Source organism: Notechis scutatus, chromosome 4 (assembly GCF_049901735.1).
Source record: "Notechis scutatus isolate UNSWTSFEM ecotype Mainland chromosome 4, rNotScu1.2, whole genome shotgun sequence".
Classification (NCBI taxonomy): Eukaryota; Metazoa; Chordata; class Lepidosauria; order Squamata; family Elapidae; genus Notechis; species Notechis scutatus.
In genome coordinates, this window is record NC_142012.1 from 83,812,684 (window position 1) to 83,834,785 (window position 22,102).

The 22,102-nt window shown below is 42.4% G+C and overlaps 2 protein-coding genes across 4 annotated transcripts in view; one reads left to right on the forward strand and one right to left on the reverse strand.

The window, feature by feature from the left end:
• Positions 1–1,556: 1,556 nt before the first annotated feature.
• C4H10orf53 (chromosome 4 C10orf53 homolog) lies at positions 1,557–9,785 on the forward strand. The gene is made up of 3 exons (XM_026672743.2): positions 1,557–1,728; positions 9,350–9,469; positions 9,610–9,785. The coding sequence occupies exons 1-3, from the start codon at positions 1,635–1,637 to the stop codon at positions 9,672–9,674; spliced, it is 279 nt and encodes a 92-aa protein (XP_026528528.2). The 5' UTR covers positions 1,557–1,634; the 3' UTR covers positions 9,675–9,785.
• A 717-nt stretch (positions 9,786–10,502) lies between these two features.
• The window catches only part of OGDHL (oxoglutarate dehydrogenase L), a 42,819-nt gene continuing 31,219 nt past the window's right edge, over positions 10,503–22,102 (reverse strand). For all 3 annotated transcript variants that reach the window (XM_087963972.1, XM_087963974.1, XM_087963973.1), the window contains exons 17-23: positions 18,249–18,427; positions 17,317–17,388; positions 16,107–16,232; positions 15,078–15,150; positions 13,873–14,036; positions 11,727–11,881; positions 10,503–11,299 (exon numbers count right to left, since the gene is read on the reverse strand). In XM_087963972.1, coding sequence (XP_087820098.1) covers positions 11,176–11,299; positions 11,727–11,881; positions 13,873–14,036; positions 15,078–15,150; positions 16,107–16,232; positions 17,317–17,388; positions 18,249–18,427 — 893 coding nt within the window. In that variant the 3' untranslated portion in view covers positions 10,503–11,175. The remainder of the gene's footprint in view (positions 11,300–11,726; positions 11,882–13,872; positions 14,037–15,077; positions 15,151–16,106; positions 16,233–17,316; positions 17,389–18,248; positions 18,428–22,102) is intronic.

Consider the following 22,102-nt stretch of genomic DNA (forward strand, 5'->3'; position numbering starts at 1 on the left):
GTATACATGGATACTAAGAATTTAGAGTCCATTGGTTGTTGATTGCAAAGGTGAATAAAAAGCAATATTTAAAAAAAACAACAGTGGTAGGTTTTATTCTGAACCAAGTGTGTATTTTAGCCTCTCTTGTTCAAGCTTGTCTCAAGCCAAACTGGAGAACGATCTTGCTGGGGTGGGAGAAATATCTATTGATGTGGTTGCAAAGAATCAACATCCAACTGGATGGCACATAATCAATCAATTAACCAATCAATCATTTCCACCAAAGAGGGCAATCTATGACCTGCACACTAGCTCCCTATGTACCCCGTTCATACCTAATAGGGGCTGATATTTTGTTTGTTTGTTTGTTTTTGTTTATTTGTTCATTTGTTTGTTTGTTTATTAAACTTGTGTGTCCCCTGCCTAACTGGATGTGATGTTAGGCCTTCTAGAATGCACCTAGATAAATAGAAATAATAGGAAATTTAAAATTCAAATAGGAAATTACAATTCAGTTAAAATAATGCTGACCCATGTGGAGAGCGAAGGAGCCAGGTGCACAGGGAGAGGAGGGGTGTGTGTATGGAGGAAGGGGTTCTCCACTCCATCAGCCACCCTCAAAGTGCCGCACCCCTATTGGGGTCCCAGTCTAATTGGCACAGCCCCTTCTTCAAGGCCTTTCAGAGGGCCAAGAGGGCAGTTGAAGGTCTCACCTGGAGGGGACAGGAGAGTCCAGAGGGTTGAACCCACAGGAGGAAAGACCAGAAGTGGATTGCCAGAGTTCAACCACAAAGTGACTGTTTTCTTTTTTCTTTGTAATGAATGGGATCCCTTCTCCCCCCAAAAAATAAGAGTGGGAACAGAAGCAAAGAGATTCTGCAAGACCAATGCTTCCCTTTTCATCCTCTGTAAGTCCTCCAGACTTGGTTAACTTGCCCCCAAATTCCATATTGGATCTGGGGCCAGTTGCAGATGCAAGTTCCTTCCTTCCAGATGTCTCGCAATGCTGGAGTAGAAGAAGGCCAAAGGAAACGTCCCTCTCTTCCCCAGTGCCAGCCTCCCTTCTTTCCTATGGTCTCAGCTGGGGCCCGGTAGCCGATCTGGGGAGAGAATGGGGGTCCCAGTCCTGGGATACATCCCTAACCTTATCAATCTTGGCAGCCAATATTAACACAAGCCTTAAGGGACTGGAGGGAGCCCCCCTCTCCCTCCCTTCCTCTCTCTTTCAGTTCAAATTATGGTATTATGAGTCCAACAGAGGGGTTTTTAGCGCCCACATCATTAGGAAAATGGCTATACTTTGAGTGCATGACCAAAATCTACACTCCTACACCAAGTCATCAAAATACCACCGATGTTGTGTCAGTCTGAAGTTCTGCAGAATCTCTCTCTCTGGGTCTGCCTGTCTCTCCCTCCTTCCCTCCCTCCCTCTCTCTCCCTGCAAACAAAGGGCCACAGAATTGAACACCAGCCTTTCTCCCCCTTTGTGACATTGCATCCCTAAGGAAACGGCAAGCTTTGCCATGGCTACTGGGAGTGTTGTCAAAGCCACCAGAGCTTCCTGAGCAGCAGAGAAGGACGTGTCTCAGCTTTGCCTGCTCTCCGTGTGTGCTTCCTCCTTCCTCAGGAGCCTCCTCAGAGCTGGCCCAGCGATGCCAAAGAATGCTCTGGTGACCCTCCGGTATGGGCCTTATCGGAGCTGCGGGGTAGTGGAGCACAGGACCTTCCGCCTGGAGGGCATGCAAGGTGTGTGACAGCCACTCGGAGGGGGTCTGGGGAGCTTCAGGGTTGTCCCAACTGGCCTTCCTTTGCTTTCCCCTGAAGACATTTCGCTTCTCATCCAAGAAGCCTCATCAGTAATGGCAGGAGGGCGGAGGGTGGTGGGAGCGGAAGGATGAGGTTGGAGAAGGGGAATAAGAAGTCAATGCCTGCATGGAAGCTGCCTTTGTGGGTGACAGAGGCAGGCCACATGTGGCCTCCAACCCCACCCTTCAATTTACAGTCCCCCGTCATCATTTTGATTTCCACTGCTGAAATGTAACAAAATTGCTGGATTTTGACTGCATGATGTTTGCCCATTTTGTGATGTTTGAGGTACTTTTGGAACCCCGTCCTTCATCCCTGCCATCCCCCCCCAAAAAAGAACAAAAATGGGCTGACAGATTTCAGCTCTGTCCCACCACAGATGACCTTCTGTGGGCTTCAGAAGCTAAAGAGACTAAGTTACTGCACCTTTCACCAGAGGTGGGATTCAAATGTTTTTACTACCAGTTCTGCGGGCGTGGCTTGGTGGGTGTGGCAGGGGAAGGATACTGTAAAATCTCAGTCAGAGGTGGTATTTGCCGGTTCTCTGAACTACTCAAAATTTCCACTACCACTTCTCTAGAACTGGTCAGAATCTGCTGAATGCCACCTCTGCCTTTCACGCATTGCCCAGTCTAAGCTGAATAAATCATCCAACTAATAAATCTACCCTCTCCATAGATATCTGAAAATGGTCAACTTATAGGTTAATTCTCAGGTGAACATCTTGGCTTCTACACTAACCTGGCATTGGTTAACCATGCCAATCTCTATTTGTAATAAGTGAGTGGAAATTCACTTAAGTTAAAGGACCTCTAGTTCTTTGCTTGCTTGCTTCTTTCACTGGGTGGAAAAAAATGGCTGAAAGCTAACCAAGGAGGGAACCAACTTAGAACTAAGGAGAAATTTTACCAGTGGGAACAGAAGTTGCCTCCAGAAATTGTAGGTGCTCCATCACTGGAAACTTTTGAAAAGAGACTGGGCAGCCACTTGTCTGAAATACTATAAGGTCTCCTGCTCAAGGAGGGGAGTGGACTAGAAGACCTCCAAGGTCCCTTCCAACTCTTATTATTTTCTTATGTTCTATGTTCCAACATTTTTTTTTCCTATGGAGAGAAATGCTTTCCCCTGAATTGAAGGAAGTACTAAACCCAATAAGAACAGAATGTGCATGGAATTCTTTTCTCTTCTGATGGGAAACAACTAGGGTAAGGGTTCCATTATCGTTAGTAAAGTTTTTGCTTACCTTTGGGGGAGACTTTATATTGTTTTCTGCTCTCTGCTCTCTTTGGTAAGAAGGAGAACACTTCAGAAAAACTTACAACTTTTTGCTTTCTGTGAGAACAAGAAAGTCATTTTCTTTCTGAATTACAAAACCATCTGAACATCTTGCATGTAATTTTGGGGTGCTTTGTGAATGCTTTTAATGCTGAACAGAAGGCAGTTGTTGTTATCAACACAAAGATATTCAAATATATATGTGTGTGTGTGTGTGTGTGTGTGTGTGTTTTCTTATATATATATTTGTATCTTCCACAAAACACCTGTGTCAAACAATGGCTGGGGCCTCCTAGGTGAAAATCCCCAAACAAATATGCGTTCAAGAGGGCCTTATTTAAACTGAGTTCAACAAGAGTTAGTCTCAGGTGAGTGGGCTTAACTTCAAAGGTGTTGCTTGCTAGCAAAGAAAACATTTGCTCTGCGGGATCACAAGAGGAAAGTTCATTTTTACCGCTCTTCTTTTCATACAACCTACTTGGATGAACTTATAAAGTGGGGCTGAAACTAGTTAAAACATGGAAGGGAAATCACCATAAATTATCCACACTGTAGACTGAGATTGGGAAACTTTCCAGAACTGAATGTAGAAGATATAAATGCTCCCATATGATGGTCAAGGAAGCTACATGGGCAACATGAAGTCAGACTAGAAGACCTCTGAGATCCCTTCCAGCCCTGGGATTCTATGTTCGGAGTCCTTTTTAACTTGATTCCAAGGCTTAGTTTCCATGCTGATGCACATTGAATACAAATGGCCGATGATGCCCAAGACCATGGATCCTGTCCGCCTTTTTATAGGATGGCCCCTCAAAGCCAAAGCCAACACTTGCCACCCATTTCTTCACTTCACTTATAAGGGAAAACCCAGGCCTTTTCTCTTACAACCAATTGGTTTCTGCTTCGTTTTATTCCCAAGGAACCGATAACATCACCGTAGAGTAGAGTAGAGTAGAGTAGAGTAGAGTAGAGTAGAGTAGAGTAGAGTAGAGTAGAGTAGAGTAGATAGATAGATAGATAGATAGATAGATAGATAGATAGATAGATAGATAGATAGATAGATAGATAGAATTCTTTTATTGGCCAAGTGTGATTGGGCACACAAGGAATTTGTCTTGGTGCAAATGCTCTCAGTGTACATAAAAGATACATTGGTCAAGAGTCAAGAATCATCAGGCCCAACACTTAATAGTTGTCATAGGGTACAATAAGCAATCAGATCATACTAGGAAACAGTCCATATAAGAGTAGAGTAGAGTAGAGTAGAGTAGAGTAGAGTAGAGTAGAATAGAGTAGAATAGAGTAGAGTAGAATAAACAGAGTTGGGAGGGACCTTGGAGGTCTTCTAGTCCAGCCCCCTGCTTAGGCAGGAAACCCTACACCCTTTCAGACCAACGGTTGTCCAGTGTCTTATTAAAAACTTCCAGTGTTGGAGCACTTACAACTTCTGGAGGCAAGCTGTTCCCCTGATTAATTGTTCTCCTCCTTAGTTCCAGGTTGCTGCTTCTCTCCTTGATGAGTGTCCCCTCCCCCGCCCCCGTTGCTTCCTTGTCCTGCCTTCAGGTGCTTTGGAGCAGCGGTCGCCAACCAGTGGGCCTTGAGAAAATTTTGTTGGGCCACAGAGAAATCTCACCCCCTGAGCACCCCTCCAAAGCAATTAATCCAGGCTGGGCATAAACACAAGGCTGCGCCTCCCACATGGCCCGCGGGAACCCTCCCCATCCACTCACTCCTTACCCGGTAAACTTTCCTGCTAAATTTCTATTTCTCCTTTATCCGACCATCATCTGTTCTGCTGTGCCAGGAGATTTAGATTAGCTAGGAAGCAGAAAATAGTTGGATTTCTTGCTTTCTAGCTAGTCTTTAGATCTTCGGCTCTGCTTTTAGCCAGCCGAACATCCCTTAGGACTGAAGGTTTGCTTGCAAGCAAATTCAGTACAGACTCATGGCAAACAAATTTGAGAGAATGAGGTAGCCGATAGCAGATAGATAGATCACTGAATGATTCTGTGAGCAACTCAATCTGCCTGCTTTGCCTGATTTGGGGTAAAAGTTGCTCTTTTTTATAAAAAATTCAATATTTTACATACATGGTGTGTTGTGAGTTAATTTTATGAGTTTGCTTGCAAGCAAATTTTATGTGACAGACTGAGTTAGCCAATGGCAGATAGATAGATCTCTCAATGAATCTGTGAGCAACTCAACTGCCTGCCTGCTTTGCCTGATTTTGGGTAAAAGTTGCTCTTTTTTTAATAAAAAATATATATCAATATTTATATAAATATTTATAATATTTACATACAAGCCATGCCCAGCCAGTCACGTGATCATCAAGCCACACCCACAAATTAGGCCACGCCCACAGAACTAGTTAGTGGTTCCTGGGATCTAAAATTATGAGTTTGGTGGTCCCTGAGGTCCAAAAGGTTGGGGACCCCTGCTTTGGAGAATAGCTTGACCCTCCCCTTCTTTGTTTGCAGCCCCTGAGATATCAGAAGGCTGCTATCGTGTCTCCACTAGTCCTTCTTTTCGTCAGACTAGACCTACCCAATTTCAGCAACCGTTCTTTATATGTTTTAGCCTCTTCTGTGAAGTGAACAGTTAGGATGAGGAAACTGGTACAGAGGAAGATGTTCAATTCTGTCTTGGTTCTTTCCTCAATATTTGTAAGGCACCCAAAACTTCTGTAGTTCTTACTGTATCCTGGTTACAGTAAGGATTCTTGCTTCCTAAGGCAGCTTCATTTGTCCTGCAAAAGGAAATGGGAAATTCGATTACGGCGCCCACTGGATGATCTAATTAGACCTTTAGTATTAACAGAAAATGTAATTGGCAGATAGGCCAAGGTTCACAGTTATGTTAGTTGGCTGCATGTTCATGTATCCCAGCTCATAAGATAATTTTCAGGGGGCAGAATTGCCCACGATATTTTCTGTAACGAGGATAGTGAAACCAGATCCCCTGCATAGAAATTACATGTGCTAATATACATGTCCAGATGCAAAATGATATGATTTACATACAAATATAAGATAATATAATGAGTGAGCTGATAAAAGCTCAGCTCTAGGGATTATAGACTTTTGATCTTTATTTTGGGGAGTAAAAGTCAAGGTTTGGCTTTTTATATAAAACATTGGGGAAATTTATGGATTTTTTTTGGATATACCAATATGTGTATGCATGTACGTAAGTATATGCATGTGTGTATTGTGTACACACACACACACACACACACACACACACACACACAGAGTAGAAAGCAAGAGAACAAGAGTCCTGCCCTAGCTGTAAAAGCCAGCTGGGTGATTTTGGGCCAGTCACTCTCTCTCTCTCTCAACCAACTTACCTCACAGGATTGTTGTGGTGGGAAAAATAGGAGGAGGAAGGTGTGTTGGATGACTGAAATCCAGGGAATAAAGTCAATATTTTAAATGGATGCCAAGAAAAGAATCACCCTGTGGATTTTGAAGCAATTCGGAGAGCATTGGATCAGTCACACTTTTGGGCAGATGTAATGAGCCCTGGAGAACCGAGAATTTTCTGACGAAAAAAAATTTCCCGTAAGTTTCCCAATGGTGAACTTATCAGGAATGTGCATTAAAGTTTCAGCTTTATTTTTACAAGAACTTCCTGGCCAAAATTCAAATTCATTCTAACAACATACAGTTAAAATGCAAACATACAGTTAAAATGCAAACTTAAAAACATGATACTTTTATTGAAAATATAATACAAAATTGTTACTGGCACTGAAAGACAAATGCCATAATACCTGCTCGGACCTTATTTAATTGTTTTATGGTTATTTTTTAAATTAAACCACCCATTAGCTGGAACTTTCTGGTTGGTGCTGAAACACCCATTTGAATGGAGCCATATAGGTCAATCCTTTGTTTTTTAAGAAACGATTTTGATGACTGCCTTGTTGCTGGTCATCAGTTCACACAGAAACCCTGATAAGACTTTTCACAAACCCCAAAGAACACCAGGGGATGGGACAGGCTTCTGTTACAATCAGCTGACCTGATGGTCACCAGGGTCAGGGCTGGGGGCCTTCTCTCTACTGGCACCCTCTCAACCGGGGGTGTGTGTGTGTCAAACTGGGTTTCTTCAAGGTCCGGATTAGCATTGTAGTTCTCCTCTGTGGGGCAGTGGGGGGACAGCACTCTGCTGGCTGTTTTTCGGACATTTTTCAGCCCATTTTTGGTTGGCAAAGTGCTGCAGGAGACCATGGAGGGTGAAAACGAAGCACGGGCAGCCCTGGCATGCAGCCCATTTTAGCCACCAGAGGCACCACGGGCCAGTCCTTTGATATTTCCAGGCCAGTCCTGAGGGCCGGATTTAAGCACCCCAGAGGCCGACTCTGGCCCACGGGTGGCCTTGAGTTTGACACCCCTGCTCTAAATAATCCAATATACACTACTACAACTTTATTATTATTATTATTATTATTATTATTATTATTATTATTATTATTATTATTATTATTATTATTATTATTATTATTATTACCGTGTTTCTCATATAAAAAGGCCGGGTCTTATTTTTTTTTTGAGCCCCGAAAAAATGGCTAGGCCGTCTTTTCGGGGGGTGACTTAATTCCCCCCCTTGCATCTTCGGGCGGGTGGGTGGGCGGCGATGGCTTGGATGTTGACCTCGGCATTGGTGGGGCACTTCGTATCGGGGTCAATGCAGGCAGCACCATATCCGGGTGTGCAACAAAAGTACTTCCTAACGGCAAGCCCCCCCCCCACCATTCCCCCCCCATTTTGCATGTTTTAATATAGGCTTTAATTTGGGGGGAGGGGCTTAATTTCATTTCATGCCTATAAAACATGCTGGGACTTCCTACTGGGGGAGGCCATATTGTTGGAGAAACAGGGTATTATTATTTTGGGAGGGGAAGCAGAATAGAAAAATGTCACAAGCCAGGAAGACCTGGCAGTGCAGGGGGAAGAGTTTATTTTTTGGCCTCCTGCTAATTGCACGAGCCCATTAAGTCTCGCCATTAGAAAGCACTAAGAACCCCGGAGGCATCTCTCCCGGGCTAGCGAAACATTTTCCCAAACTTCAAGAGCCTAATTAACCAGACTTCTTGCTGGTGAAACTTCCTGCCATTCATCAGGAAGCTAAATTAAGATTCAGCCTCAGAATTAAGGGACGGAGGGAAGGCTCAGCTGCCTCGTAGAGAAAGGCTGGAGTGGACTCACACCGGCAGATAAAAGTTCCCGCAACTGTGAAGTTCTCCGAAGAAGGGAAACATTGTGTCTGCCTCTCCCAAAAGAGCAAAACCTGTATGCTCACATCCCCCCAAAATAAAGAGAAAATACCATATTTAGCCATTCATTTATCTGTACTGTGTCAGCTACTTTGCCTTCTAATCCAGTTTCTTGCCCAGTTGTTAGAGGAACAGGAATCTATAATAGCTTGAGTAAAAAATAAGAGTCCTTATATTAATGGAAGGCTGAGGATAAAAAGTCAAGTTAACTCCTGTCAATGTCTAAACCTAAAAGGTCTATTTCGGGGTGAGACCCTCAAGGTGCCTGCTTTTTTTTTTTTTTTTAATCTGCTTTGTTTGGTTTTTGTCTTTGTTGCATGGACCTGTTTTTAAAATTATTTGACCAGGCAGAAAAATAAACAAATAAGCGGGTACATAAAGCATAGTTCTCTGTAATGTCTGAGCCATGAATGACAGACTTACAGATTTTCTTCTTTCCAGGTCAGAGAGGAAGCAACAAAGGTTTTCTGAGAGTCACACAACTCTCCAGTGAAGACACGTTTTGTGGTGTCTTTAACTTAGAAAAAGCCAATGAATGGGGAAGAGGCTTAAAGGAGCTGGCCCAGGATGGGGAAAAACGAGACTCCACCATTGTTTTTGTCACACAGTCAGCCAGATGCCCAGACCGGATTGGGCCTCTTTGTCCACCTAGGGAGCCCTTTCCAAGGACCCGGGATAGGCAGCAGACGCGGTTGTGTGATGGTGCTAGAGGTATCATCGCAGCATGGAAGCTGATCTGAGTCCAGCTGCCTTTTGCCATGGACTGGCCCAGGTGAATTGGTCAGTGCCGGTGTCCCTGTGGTGCTCCAGATGGTAATGGGGTTGCGCCCAAGGCCCCAATGACTCTGGGCCCTGCCTTTGCTTTCTTTGGCCGCAGCCGGTCTTTGTCATCCTTGTTATTCTTATTCCTCTCATGACTAAACCTTGTGAGGTCCTTCATGTACTGTGGAGGTCAACAGCTTCAGGAACGAACCCTGTTTGCTGCCTGCTCTACTTTTTCTGCAGCTGTGTTAAAAGGAGACGGGCATCAAGTCGTCCTCCAGCAAATCCCCGATTGGAATGACGTGCAGCTGATTGTGAACGGGGAGACCGTCTTCCAGTGCAACATCAATGACTTAGATTTCGGTAAGTGCCCCTGGCATCGACGTGGGCCCGGGGGTCTCCCAGATCGGCTCCTTAGGCTCAGGGCTGAGAAAGGCAGCAAATCAAGATCCACGGGTGTGCCGTGAATTCCCATCCCACCCCCCTTGCTCTCTTTCTCTCAGGAGGAGATGGAAAGTTGGACCCTCTTTGCCAAGAAGCTCGAGAGGCCGTCTTAAAAGCCTACTGAAGAAGCCTTCTTCTTGTGCTTTGCTCTTTCAAACGCTCGTTTCTCACGAAGGAAGCCCAACCCCCCAACCCCCCCAAGGCTCCTATTGTACCTTGTTGCCAAAACAGTACGGTCTCCAATTCACTAATCACTTCTCTGCTTCATATCTAATTATTTGAAGCCTTTTTGTCCTTATGCTTTTCTAGGCTCATCTTGTTCTTTTGAAGTGTTCCTCCCCTTCTTGAACCATCACCGTGTATAAACCTATTAACTTCAGTGTAGTTATGTTGGAATAAAAAAATAAAACTAAGTTTGTTCAAAAGATATTCTCTGTCTAGCAATTCTCCCAGGATTAAACCGCAAAGGCTCAGATCAAATCAAACTATAGATGGAATAATAACAATAATGGAGATCAATATTTTGGTAAGAAGCATGCTAGGATCAATCCATAAAGATGAAGCTGTCATAAAACCACAAATAAGCCAGACCTCACATGTTATTATTTACTTGTCATGCCTCGGATACTTCTATTTTGAAAGCAGGAGGGTGTGACCCACAAACAGCAGCAGCAGAAAGCCAAATGTTTATCTTTATGTTAATTTTGCTCCCTTCCCGGCTACGAGAGCATTTATTACTGAAAGGAAGACAGAAAATGTTTCAAGATCCACTGAGATGATCTTTCTTGTGAAATATATGGACTCGCTGTTATTTACGCTGCATTTGGTCCTTCCCTTTGAAATTCCCTTCTGAAAGAAAAACTCTATCATTGTTTTGCCACGTCTCGGCTTTCTATGTGGCTGTGAAGAGTCAACACCAACTTGATGCCACAGAGTCAAATACTGACAAAATATTTCTGACACATCCTATTTTATTATTCTTATGATTACCACCGCGGTTACATTTTATAATACATAGGGCAGCATAACGTTGGGCAGCTTTCTTGGCCCTTTTTTTTACCAAAAATTCCAAGCTAGGTTGCAAAATAGTCCGTCAGACTTACTTCACAACCGTATTTTTAATATATCTGTCTCACCTCTGCATCTTTTTTGTTTGCAACCTTTGCTGGTTTTGTTGATTCCGATGATGGCACACAACAGTAAGTGCGCAGTTTTCTCTCAGCACAACCCTGAGGAGTAATCTAGGTACCTAAACAGAATTTTGGCTACATCTATATAGTGTTAATACATACGGGAAGTTAACTAAGAAGGAGAGATCGCAGGAAAAGCTGGCCACTACTGGTCCAGTCTTAAAGCACAAGACATGGCTGCTACTTGGCTGCTCCCTTTGCTGAAAGGTAGCTGTGCTGTAACTCTTAAAGCCAAATGAACAGAATCAGAAGTTACTTCTAACACTCACAGCCTACATACAACTAGTTTGATAATCTTTTGAAGGAGCTGACTACTTCCCTAAATCCTAAAAAAACACCTAAATCCTCACTAGCTTTCGCTCCCTTTTTATGATGACTGGCTTTCCTTCCATAAAGCACTCCAGGTAATGGGAGTGAGGGAGCCCAGGACGAGGGTCAAAAGGTCTTCCCTTCGAAGGCCTCCAGGTTGAAGGCTGTATCCAAAAATCTTCGGAGCGAGACGAGATGGGTGTTTTTGTTACCGGTGGCCGGAGCAGCAGCTGGTTCACGCCCAACATACCTTAAGAGGCAAGAGGAAATAAATGAGAGGTTTCTCTGAAGTAGGTGTGGATGTAATAATATCTGCTAGCGCTATAATTTCCGGGGAACGGCTGATTATACAGGCCATGACTAGCAACACTGAATAGCCATCTGCTACAGCATCCAGATCTTACATGGGCAACCGGGAGTTTGGCCAACATTTACCCAACTCTATGAGCAAAGTCTTCATTCAATTTTCCAAAAAGCTTTCAGATCTCTACTGTAGATTGGCGCTCCAGGCAGATGCCCCCCATGTGGTCTACTTTAGACTCCACAGGGGTCCCTCCACCGATCCATCTGAGAAGAAATGCAGCTTACTGGCTGAACATGCTCCATGCCCTGCCAATGCCAGGCGGAGTACCTGGTGCTAAGTGATTTCCACTGATATCCAATGCAAGCATTGTTACCATATCGGTCGAGTGTGGTTGACGATGGTCCGGAACCGAGGTTTGACATAGTCATAGTAGCCTATGTTCTTGTGCTCTTCTTGGCACCAAACAAGTTCGGCTTTAGCATACTTCTTAATTTCCACTTTTAGCAGGTCAAAAGGAAACGGTGAGATCTAGAGGAATGAAAGCATTAAAGAACCCTCTGAAATATAAAGGGGTCACATTCTGCAGTGCACATCTTATTCCCCAAATGCTTCACTTCAATGCTTCAATGTCTCCCACGCACCCCAGGAGGGAGGCTTAAAGGTTTTATTCTATCTATGGATAAAATCGTAACAAAACAAATGGTCTGCATTTCTTGCAGAGACATGAGGATTATGCTGCAGTTGTTCGTTATATCCTTTCAAACTTCCACCTGTTAGGATGCTAAGTGTGAGAACATGCATGAAAATGCAAATTAAAATAGGAATTTGGTGACAAATTTTGTTTTAAAACTTGGTAGTTGTTGGAGGAGAGCAGGCAGAGTCTAGGGCAGAGTCAAGAAAGTCATCCGCCTAGAATCACTACATCCCCATAAATAGTCTAAGTCCAACAACCCCTCTTGAATTCTGTTAACTCTTATCTAGTGCCAATTTAGGGTTGAACACTAGTCGACTAGGGTCTTGAATGTAGGCTTGAGCAATAAATCACCTTCACTGGAACTTAACATATGGCCCTGATTCTTCATGCCTGACAGCAGCTTAGTGGGGATATGCAGCAGAAAGAGACCTAGGAAAGCCCCCGTGGAAGCAAGGAGGATCGTTTGAGGAAGGCTCCTTGCACTCCAAATAATGAGTAAAGGGATGATCCTGCATCTCGGTCCACGGAGAAATATACTCTTTTTTTTTTCCACACAAGCAGCGTCAGATTAGTCAACTGTGGGGTTGCAGTTGGCAGTTTTATATTACTTTTATATAGCTGAAGTACAGCTTTTTTTCTTGTGGGTTTTGCATGATGCCTCAGTGCAAATATTTGCAGCTACTTTCATTTGATAGAGATATATCTTAAATTTCACTATTATGAAATTACATCACCAAAATTAAACCACTTGGGGTCTCAGTATTCTTAGAGGAAGATAGCTGGTTTTATTTGTTTTCAATACCAATGCTCCCTAGTGGAATGAAATTTGAATGGCTCACCTGATAAATATCAAAATAATAATAACAACAACAGTATATAGTTCTTGGTTCATAAACTATGCATCCATTTGCTGAAAGAATTTCAACTATTATCTTTAGGCCAAGGAGGATTCACAGGCATATCAATTCCAAAGCCCATCTCAATTACTTTTTTTAAAAAAAAATCTACAGCATGCAATACTTTCAGGAAAATATGAGAATATCCAGACTCTTTACTGTGCCATGCATTACTTGCTAATATCATGAAACCAAAATAAAGCAGAAGAAATGCATTTTCATTCAAATGTCCATTGGAGAAACCAGGGCTTTTAACTTGGAAATGAAAGGAACAGAGTGAAACATCGCAATGACAAGTAGAGTCACAATAATGATGCAAATGATCAATAATATTATTAAAACTTGATGGAGAAAAGATGGCTTTGTAATTTACATGATAAACTAGATGCCATCAGGTAGTATTTTAACCTTGGCACCCACTGTCACAATCAGAACAGCTTTTATTTCAGTACAGAATAATGCATTGCCAAGGTGCCAAGGTTAAAATACTATCTGATGGCATCTAACATATGGAATACTACTATTCTTTTTTTCTGATATTTTTCCTGGAAAAAAAAATCAAATCAAGGAGAATATTTGTAGCTCAGGGTTGGAATGAGGGCTCCGTGGTGCTCTCTGAACTTGGTTGTTTTCTTGCAGACGTTTCATGACCCAGCTAGGTAACATCATCAGTGCTAGAAGAGAGAGAGGAGAAGGACAAGAAGGACTGTGGTGCTCTGATGATTTCATGATCCAAACTAGGTAGCATTGATGATGTTACCTACAAGAAAACAACCAAGCTCAGAGAGCACCAAAGGCTCATAAAAAACAAACAAACCCCAGTTTGGAGACTGACTAATCAAGGAATCAAAGTTTGACTCAAATTATCACATAAATGAAAAATTGTTTCTAAAACAAATGTTCCAGAGCTTCTACGACACAAGTTTTACCTGCTCCAATCTGATTATAGCCACTGCTTTTTCCAGATCTTGATTTTTCCTTTCTTTAACAAGATCGTAATATACCTTCCCAGTACAGAAAATCACCCGATTCACATCCTCAGGAGATTCAGCAGCAACTCCTTCCTCCGCAATCACACGCTTGAACTTGGTGCCTAGGAACAACACACAACGTCGGACGATAAAACCCAAAGATGAAATATTAACGTGATTAGCAGGATAAGAGGAACAGCGGCATTCCTTATCCTTCTGATTCCCACATTCTGATATGAATTTCTGCAGAGAAGTTCCAGGGCATGTGGACCATGCAGGAAGCTGCATCCTTCCCAGAGGACCAGGCCAGGAGGGGGATGAAGTTACATCTTGCTGCTCCGGATGCCCAGGAATCCCTTTCTACAAGATCGCGGCCCATTTGTGTAATGTATTGTGCCTTCCTGACCGGCATTTTTAATGGCTAGGGGATTCTGAGAGTTGAATTCCACACATCTTAAATTTCCCACCTGCAAGTATGTGTGTAAGATTAAACATACATGTAAGCTTGCTTCTATGTATGTTCGTTTAATCTTACACTCATCCATGAGATGCCTTCTATTTTTCATGGTCCAAAAGCCAATGTAAGACGGAATGGGGAATTTTGAGAGTTGAAGTCCACACATTTCAAACTTTGCTGTGTGTGTGTGTGTGTGTGTGTGTGTGTGTGTGAGTGAGTGTGTAAAATTAAACACACCTATCAGCTTGCTTATAGGTAAGTTTATCCTACACCCATGCATGAGATCAGCTTTTGCTTTTTATAGCCCCAAAAGCCAACATAAGCCCGAGCATGGACAAAGAGCTATTCAGAGGAGGACCAGGGGTTCTCCTCTTGGCTAATGGGTCCGGTCAGACTCCCAAGGGAACCCAGGCAGGACTCCACTCTCCTTCCTCCACAGCAGCGTCAGCCAAACTGAGCCCCGTCTCCAGGCATCTCAGTGGGTCACTCTTTTCCTCCCCCTCCTCCCCGCTCTCGCAGTGGCTGCTGCAGAGTTTGGGGCGGGGGACAGGAAACCCAGGAAGGGTCAGCCCAGAAGTCTGAAGAGCTGGTTCTGTTCTGACCGCCTCCCCTGTCACCCAGGGGGCATCTGCACTATAATTTCACGCAGCGTAAGAAAGTGAGCAAGTCACAGCAAGCAAAACGCTTCCAAAACACACAAATCTACCTGGCACCATTTCATCAAAGCTGGATTTTGCTTCAGGATGTCTCAGCAGCGACTTGGGGGTGAAGATAATTAGCTGTAAAATCATTAAAATGCGAGCTTGTCACCAGAGTCAGTACATAGTTTCCAGTATATTCACGCAAGCATTGAATCGAAGGCTGAATTGTTTACAACCAAATCATCTGTGAGGCCATAACTGAAACAGCCTACTGAAAACGTCCCTCTACTTAGTCTCAGTTAGACTCAGTTGGGTCCTGCTTTTAAATAAAGTTCTGTCACTGCAACCTGCTCTGTTATTTTTAAAGGCAGCTCAAAGAAACCTCCCAAAGTGTGTTTCATGAATCAACATGCCCGCTATAAAAAATAAAGAACCCAAGGCTTTAGGGAAATTCCCAAAGGGTTTCCACCAAAATACATGGAAGCTGCAATTTATCACCCTGACAGGAGGAAACTCTGGGTGAGGCAGAAGGGGAACCCAGTGTTGTGCCTGGGGATCCCTGGCCCAGTTCCTGAGAGCCTGGCTCAGCTGGGGAAGGTGGGGGAGCAGCCAGATGGAAATGGGCAAGAAAAGATCAACATTCAAAATGGGCAGAGAAGCAACTTCCAGGTGGGGAGGGAGACCACAATGGAACCCAACATTTCTGTTGCTAAGTGAGACGTTTATTCAGTGAATTTTGCCCCATTTTATGGCTTTTCTTGCCACAGTTGTTAAGTGAATCACTGCAGCTGTTCAATGAGTGACCCGGTTGTTAAGTGAACCTGGTTTCCAACACTGACTTTGCATGCCAGAAGGTCGCAAAAGGGGATCGCATGACCACAAGACACTGTCCTGACCGGCTCAAGGTTGACTCGTCCTTCCATCCTTCCGAGGTGGGTAAAACGAACACCCAGATTGTTGGGGGCCAAGAGGCTGGCTCTGTGAACCGCTTGGAGAGGGCTGCAGGGCACTGGGAAGCGGTACATAAGCCTCAGGGCTGTGGCTATTACAGGCGACAACGCATAAATGACAAACGCAACCATTTCACGACTTACCGGTTTCCTGAAGGGCAACAATATCTGCCTTCGGAGGACGTGGAAGTAACTGGCCGGCGTTGAGCAGTTCACCACAATCCAATTGCAGTCATAGAGCTGAGAAACCTCAAAGTCATCTTCAAATTGCTGGAGAGGGACGGAGGAGAGACACAGCGTTAGGAAGCTGGACGCGGCTTCCAGGCCATCTGCTATGCGTCCCCCCCCCATCTGATTTTCCTCCAAGAGCTTAGAGGCGGGGGGGGAAGGGTGGGTCTCCAGGTGAAATGCAGCCATTCCTTCCAGACTCCTCTCGGTCAGGGGAACCCTGGGGGCTCTTGGGACCGTCACAAGAGGCACCCGAAGAGCAGAGTGGGTCCGTTTCAGGGAAACACAGCTCCTGGTGACGGCCCACAAAGATCCTCCGTGCTTTTGTTTGTGTCGTTAGCTGAGGCTGTGCTCTGTGGCGGTTAATGTCAATGTAATAATTTAGGGGTTGTTAGGAAAATAAACCGACATTTTTCCAGTTAGGAGCAATTTTGTGTATAAACGGTGGGGCAACTAGGGTCTATAGCCTTGGGACCCAGGATCAAACCCCAGTCCTCTCCTCCCACCAGGGAAGACCAACCTACTCTTAGCAACTAGCTATGGAACTCTCTATCTATTTCCCGGATCCGGGGTTCCCTGCCTCTGAAGTGCCAGTTGTTAGGAAGGTGAGCAAACCCATCGTTAATTTCCCTGATATATTTGAGAAACGGAATATTTCAGCCAAAGTTTCTCTGGATAAATGTAATGACTGAAAATTCTAAAATGATGACCTATGGTAAATGGTGTGGTGAATCTGCTAAGATCAGGTCATTGGAGTCTTGTTTGCTGTATTTCGTATTCCTGCACCAGGTAAATAACACCTATTAATTGGCCCAGCATCCGTCCACGCACATTTTGTATTTTACTCATATGTGGTGATCCTGGTTGGGATTTTACTGATTTCCTAGCAAAGGAAGCTTATAATGACACTACATGCAGAGGGGTTTTCTTTCCACTGTCAAAAGATGGTGTGCTTAATCCACCTGATAGTTGATACATTGGCCTTATCTTTCTTTCGTGTTTTTTTTTGGAAGCCTGCTCAATTAATATCATTGATGACCTAAAACCAGTGATCGATAGGAAATGTTATTAACAAAGATGGAAGGGCAGGTGAAGAGAGAGAGAATCAATCAATAAACCTACTTACAGGGAATGCATCGGGGTCATCATTACTCATCTGAAGGAACCTCTCTGGCCTGGCTGACGAATGCTCTGGACCCTGAGAGTTACAGCATTGGAAGGTAAACAAGTTTCATTATCTACCCTCTAAATCCAAATAAAATTGCCATTTCAGGCAGAATTGCAACAGTGCAATACAAAATCAACAGCTGCAAAGGACCACATGATATACAAGATGGTCTAGCAAAATGTTTTAACAGTAGAAATCCTGCATGAATTTATATCACTTGATTCAAACAGCTGAGACTGAGCCGTAGTCTTTCCTGCCGTGTCTGCTGTGGAGATTTACTAGCTCATTTCTATGTGTGTATATTATAAGCGTGGAACACTTTATAACTCTGTAAAATCTCTCAGCATTGAGACTTACTAAAACGAGTGGGGCTTATTCTCGGCTGTATATTAAATCACTGAAAAACATTTGCGATCTTCTTCACTGGTATTTTTAATCATCACAAAAGATTCAGGCTACAGAAGAACTTGAAGGTGTGAGGATTCCTGAGCCAGGCACAGGAGATGGACCAGAAGGCCTCCAAGTCCTCTTCTAATCCAACCCTCCTCTGCCCAAGGCAGGAGATCCTGTGGTCTGTTCTGGACTCTGCCTGAGCTCCATGAGGTGGATACACGGGACCACGGAAAGAATAACAGAGAAACAGAGTTGGAAGGGACCTTGGAGGGCCTCCAGTCCAACCCCACACCCACCCAAGCAGGAGATCCTAGAGACCACCTCAGGCAAGGGGCTGTCTGATCTCTTCTTAAAAAGCTCCTACATTTTAAAAGCCTATTTAAACAGGAAAGGCAAAATACGTAGGGGGAAAATATGCATTATTTCAAAGCTGCGGTAAGGAAACGAATTGCTTCTTGCAGACCCGGAAGTCTTGCTGCGATTGCCGAAAGGCCTACCATTCCTTCCATTCCGTGGGGCAAGAGGAGGACGATTCCATTGTGACGGACCCACTTGGCTTGCCCAGAGCTGATGAACTGGTCAATGATGCACTGGGCGGTGTTGTGAAAATCTCCAAACTGAGCTTCCCAGCACACAAGCGCATTGGGACTTGACATCGCAAAACCAAGTTCAAAACCTAGGAAATTGAGAAAGGAAAAGATGCAATTAAAGCCAACCGTTGCCATAGTGGGAGTTCTTCTTTAGTGACATACAGGGAGTCCTTCTTTAGTGACACACATACACACACCCATGTGAGACTGGCAAATCAGGCGTTAAGCGAAGCATTGTAAAACCGTGGCCATGCTTATGGACTTCAGCTTTCCTTTGCTTGACAAACTGCAAAGGCTGTAAAAATTAATGTACTGGTCATAACGTTACTTTTTCATCATTTTTGTAAGTGCAAAAAGTCAGTGAACAAGGATTACCGGTATCTACAATTCAGAATTGAATTATTGAGCACTTGATGGTGTAGCCAGAGATGTGCTCAACATCTGGAGGATGGGAAACCAGATCAGAGAACATCCAGAACCCAGAGAAACACAATTCAGATAAGGCAACCTTTATGGTCTTTCACCCGCATACACACAATGACACACATTAAAATGAAATCCTGATGTCCCTTGCTCTTGACGGAAGGAAGGTCACCCACTGAACAATGTCCCCATCCCAAGGAGGACAATAACAGCATAATAAAAGCAGCAGCAGCACCAAAAATGCCAAGGAAATGAGATAAAAGGGATTGAAATTTTACCTAATGAATGGGCAGATCACAATCCAATTCAGATAATATGAAAGGGTAGGGAAAAACCCAAGAAAAGATGGACGTTAAATACTCAGTTAATAAGAGAAAAAGAATATACCAACAAACTCAAGGAGGAATTAAATTATTTCTTAAAGAAAAATGATAATGGAGCAACTACAAAACAAAACATTTGGGATACAATGAAGGCAGTAATAAGAAGTATAACAATCTCTTATAACGCCAAGAGGAATAAGGAAAAATACGCCCAGCAAAACAAATTACAACAAAAAATTAAGGAATTAGAAACTCAATTACAGAGTACCCCAAAGGATTCAAAATTGCAAAATCAGATAACAATAACTAAACATAAATTGAATTGAATTGAACAAGAGAGAATGATTATAAATTTGAATATAACTAGAGAAACTTATTTTGAGCATGCTAATAAGCCAGGGAGATGGCTGTCATATAGACTTAAAAAAAGGAAAGAAAAGAGATTGCTATACCAGCTAATAGATGGAAAGGGGGATATACATCAGGAGATAGAACAGAAAAAGAAATTGCCCATAAGTATTTTGAAGAGTTATATAAAAAGGAAGAAGTTAACGAAGATAGAATAAGAAACCATTTAGATGAAGTGAAAGATAAAGCAATTGGGGAAGAAATGGAAGAATTATTAAACAAAGATATTACTTGGTTTGAATTGAAATCAGCAATAGAGAACCAGAAAAACAATAAATCCCCGGGACCAGATGGGATTCCAGGGGAGCTGTACAAGGCAATAGCAGAACAAATAGGACCTCTTATGGTGGAAGTTTTTAATGACGTCTTATTGGCAGCCAGGATGCCGGACTCATGGAGGGTTGATCATGGATTGATTTCGCTGATCCCAAAGGAGGATTCGGATCCCCGATATATACAAAATTATAGGCCAATTTCATTGTTAAATACTGATTACAAAATATTTACTTCTATTATAGCAGGTAGACTAAAAAGAATGTTAAATGAGCATATACATGAAGATCAAAATGGATTTCTCCCGACCAGACAAATCAGGAACAACTTAAGAATAGTACTAGATGTCTTAGAATTTTACGAAGCCCACCCCGAAAAACAAATTGCACTTATGTTTTTAGATGCAGAGAAGGCCTTCGATAATTTAAATTAGCAATTTTTAATCCAAAAAATTTATAATATGAATTTAGGCACCAAATTTGAAAATATTATAACCGTTTATGATACACAACAGGCTAATATTATAATAAATGGGGAATATACCCGCCCAATAAAAATAGAAAAAGGAGTCAGACAGGGCTGCCCACTCTCATCCCTGCTCTTCATATTATCATTAGAAGCATTACTAATGCGAATTAGACAGAACCCAGACATAAAAGGATTAAAGGTTAAGAAAGAAGAATATAAGTTGCAAGCGTTTGCGGATGACATGATTCTTTTCATTGAAGAACCAATAGAAAGAGGACAAAAATTGATGAATGAATTAGAACGATTTGGAGCAGTAGCAGGACTTAAAATTAATAGGAAGAAAACAAAATTAATGACTAAAAAATTAACAGAAAAACAGAAAATAGAACTAGAAGAAGTTATGGAAATACAAGTGATAAAGAAAGTTAAATACTTAGGAATATGTTTGACAGCACATTGTAAGACACTTAAGGAAAATAATTATGATAAATTGATGCAACAAGTAAAGAAGGATTTAGAAACATGGGGCAAGCTGCAACTTTCATTAGGCAGGATTGCTGCTATTAAAATGAATATTCTTCCAAAATTCCTATATATATTTCAGACGATCCCAATCAAAGTACACAAATTTTTTTTTGAAGAACTTAATAACTGTAAAATTTATCTGGCAAGGGAAAAAACCTAGAATAAATTTAAAGGAAATGCAGGATATGAAGAGCAGGGGAGGGCTGGCACTTCCAAATTGGGAGTTGCATTATAGTGCAGCCTCTTTAGTATGGTTGAAGGAATGGGTGAATTTAACCAATAAGAGAATATTATTCTTAGAAGGCCATGACTTGCAGAGGGGGTGGCATGCTTTTTTATGGGATGTAGGGAAAACTAGCCAGAAATATTTTCACAGACACCTAATCAGAGACTCATTAATAACTAATTGGAAGAAAATACGGAAAAAACACTATTTAAAAATACCAATTTGGATTTCAACAATGGAGGCGATGATTCATCCAAATAATCTGGATATCACTAAAATGATTAAATATAAGGACCTATTGGATATGCAAGGAAATTTGAAATCGCGGCAAGAACTTCAAGAGCGGGGACTAAAAATTGATCAGTGGGTATATCTTCAAATTCAAAGTAGATATAAACAGGACAAGAAAGAATTTGGAATTAACAATAAACTCCAGCAATTAGATAAAATTTTATTAGGATCAGGCAAAAAAATATAACAAAATTTTATAATTATTTATTAGAAGTAGAATTAGAAGAAGAAATTGTAAAAGGGAACATGATAGCCTGGAGTAGGAATATAGGACGTAGCATCACCATAACAGAATGGGAAAAGGTCTGGGGTAGAAATAATAAAATTACAAAATTGATAGCATACAAAGAAAATGCCTATAAAATGTTTTATAGATGGTACTTCCACCTTCGAGATTAGCGAAGATGCACCCCAATATGAGTCCAAATTGCTGGAAATGCAAAAAAAAAAGAGGGAACTTTTTTCCATATGTGGTGGTCCTGTACAGAAGCTCAAAAATATTGGCAGAAAATTAGAAATTGACTAGAAGAAATGACAAGAGAACAGATCGAATTCAAACCAGAGTCCTTTCTGTTAGGGATCTTTGATAAACAAATATCAAAAAAAGTGAAATATATAATAATACACATTTTGACAGCGGCCAGATTGGCTTTTGCACAATGTTGGAAGCAGCCTCATGTTCCATCAGAGGAGATGATTATTCAAAAAATTTCAAGTTGTGCAGAAATGGACAAATTAACTTTGGCATTAAAAAATAAAGACACTTCAATATACTACAACAGCTGGAACTGCTGGTACAAATAGATAGGCCAAAGATAGACTTC

Coding starts and splice junctions, on each gene's coding strand:
- C4H10orf53 (XM_026672743.2), top strand. CDS start 1,635: ATGCCAAAGAATGCTCTGGTGACCCTCCGGTATGGGCCTTATCGGAGC. Junction 1,729..9,349: donor CCGCCTGGAGGGCATGCAAG/GTGTGTGACAGC, acceptor CTTTTTCTGCAG/CTGTGTTAAAAGGAGACGGG. Junction 9,470..9,609: donor CATCAATGACTTAGATTTCG/GTAAGTGCCCCT, acceptor TCTTTCTCTCAG/GAGGAGATGGAAAGTTGGAC.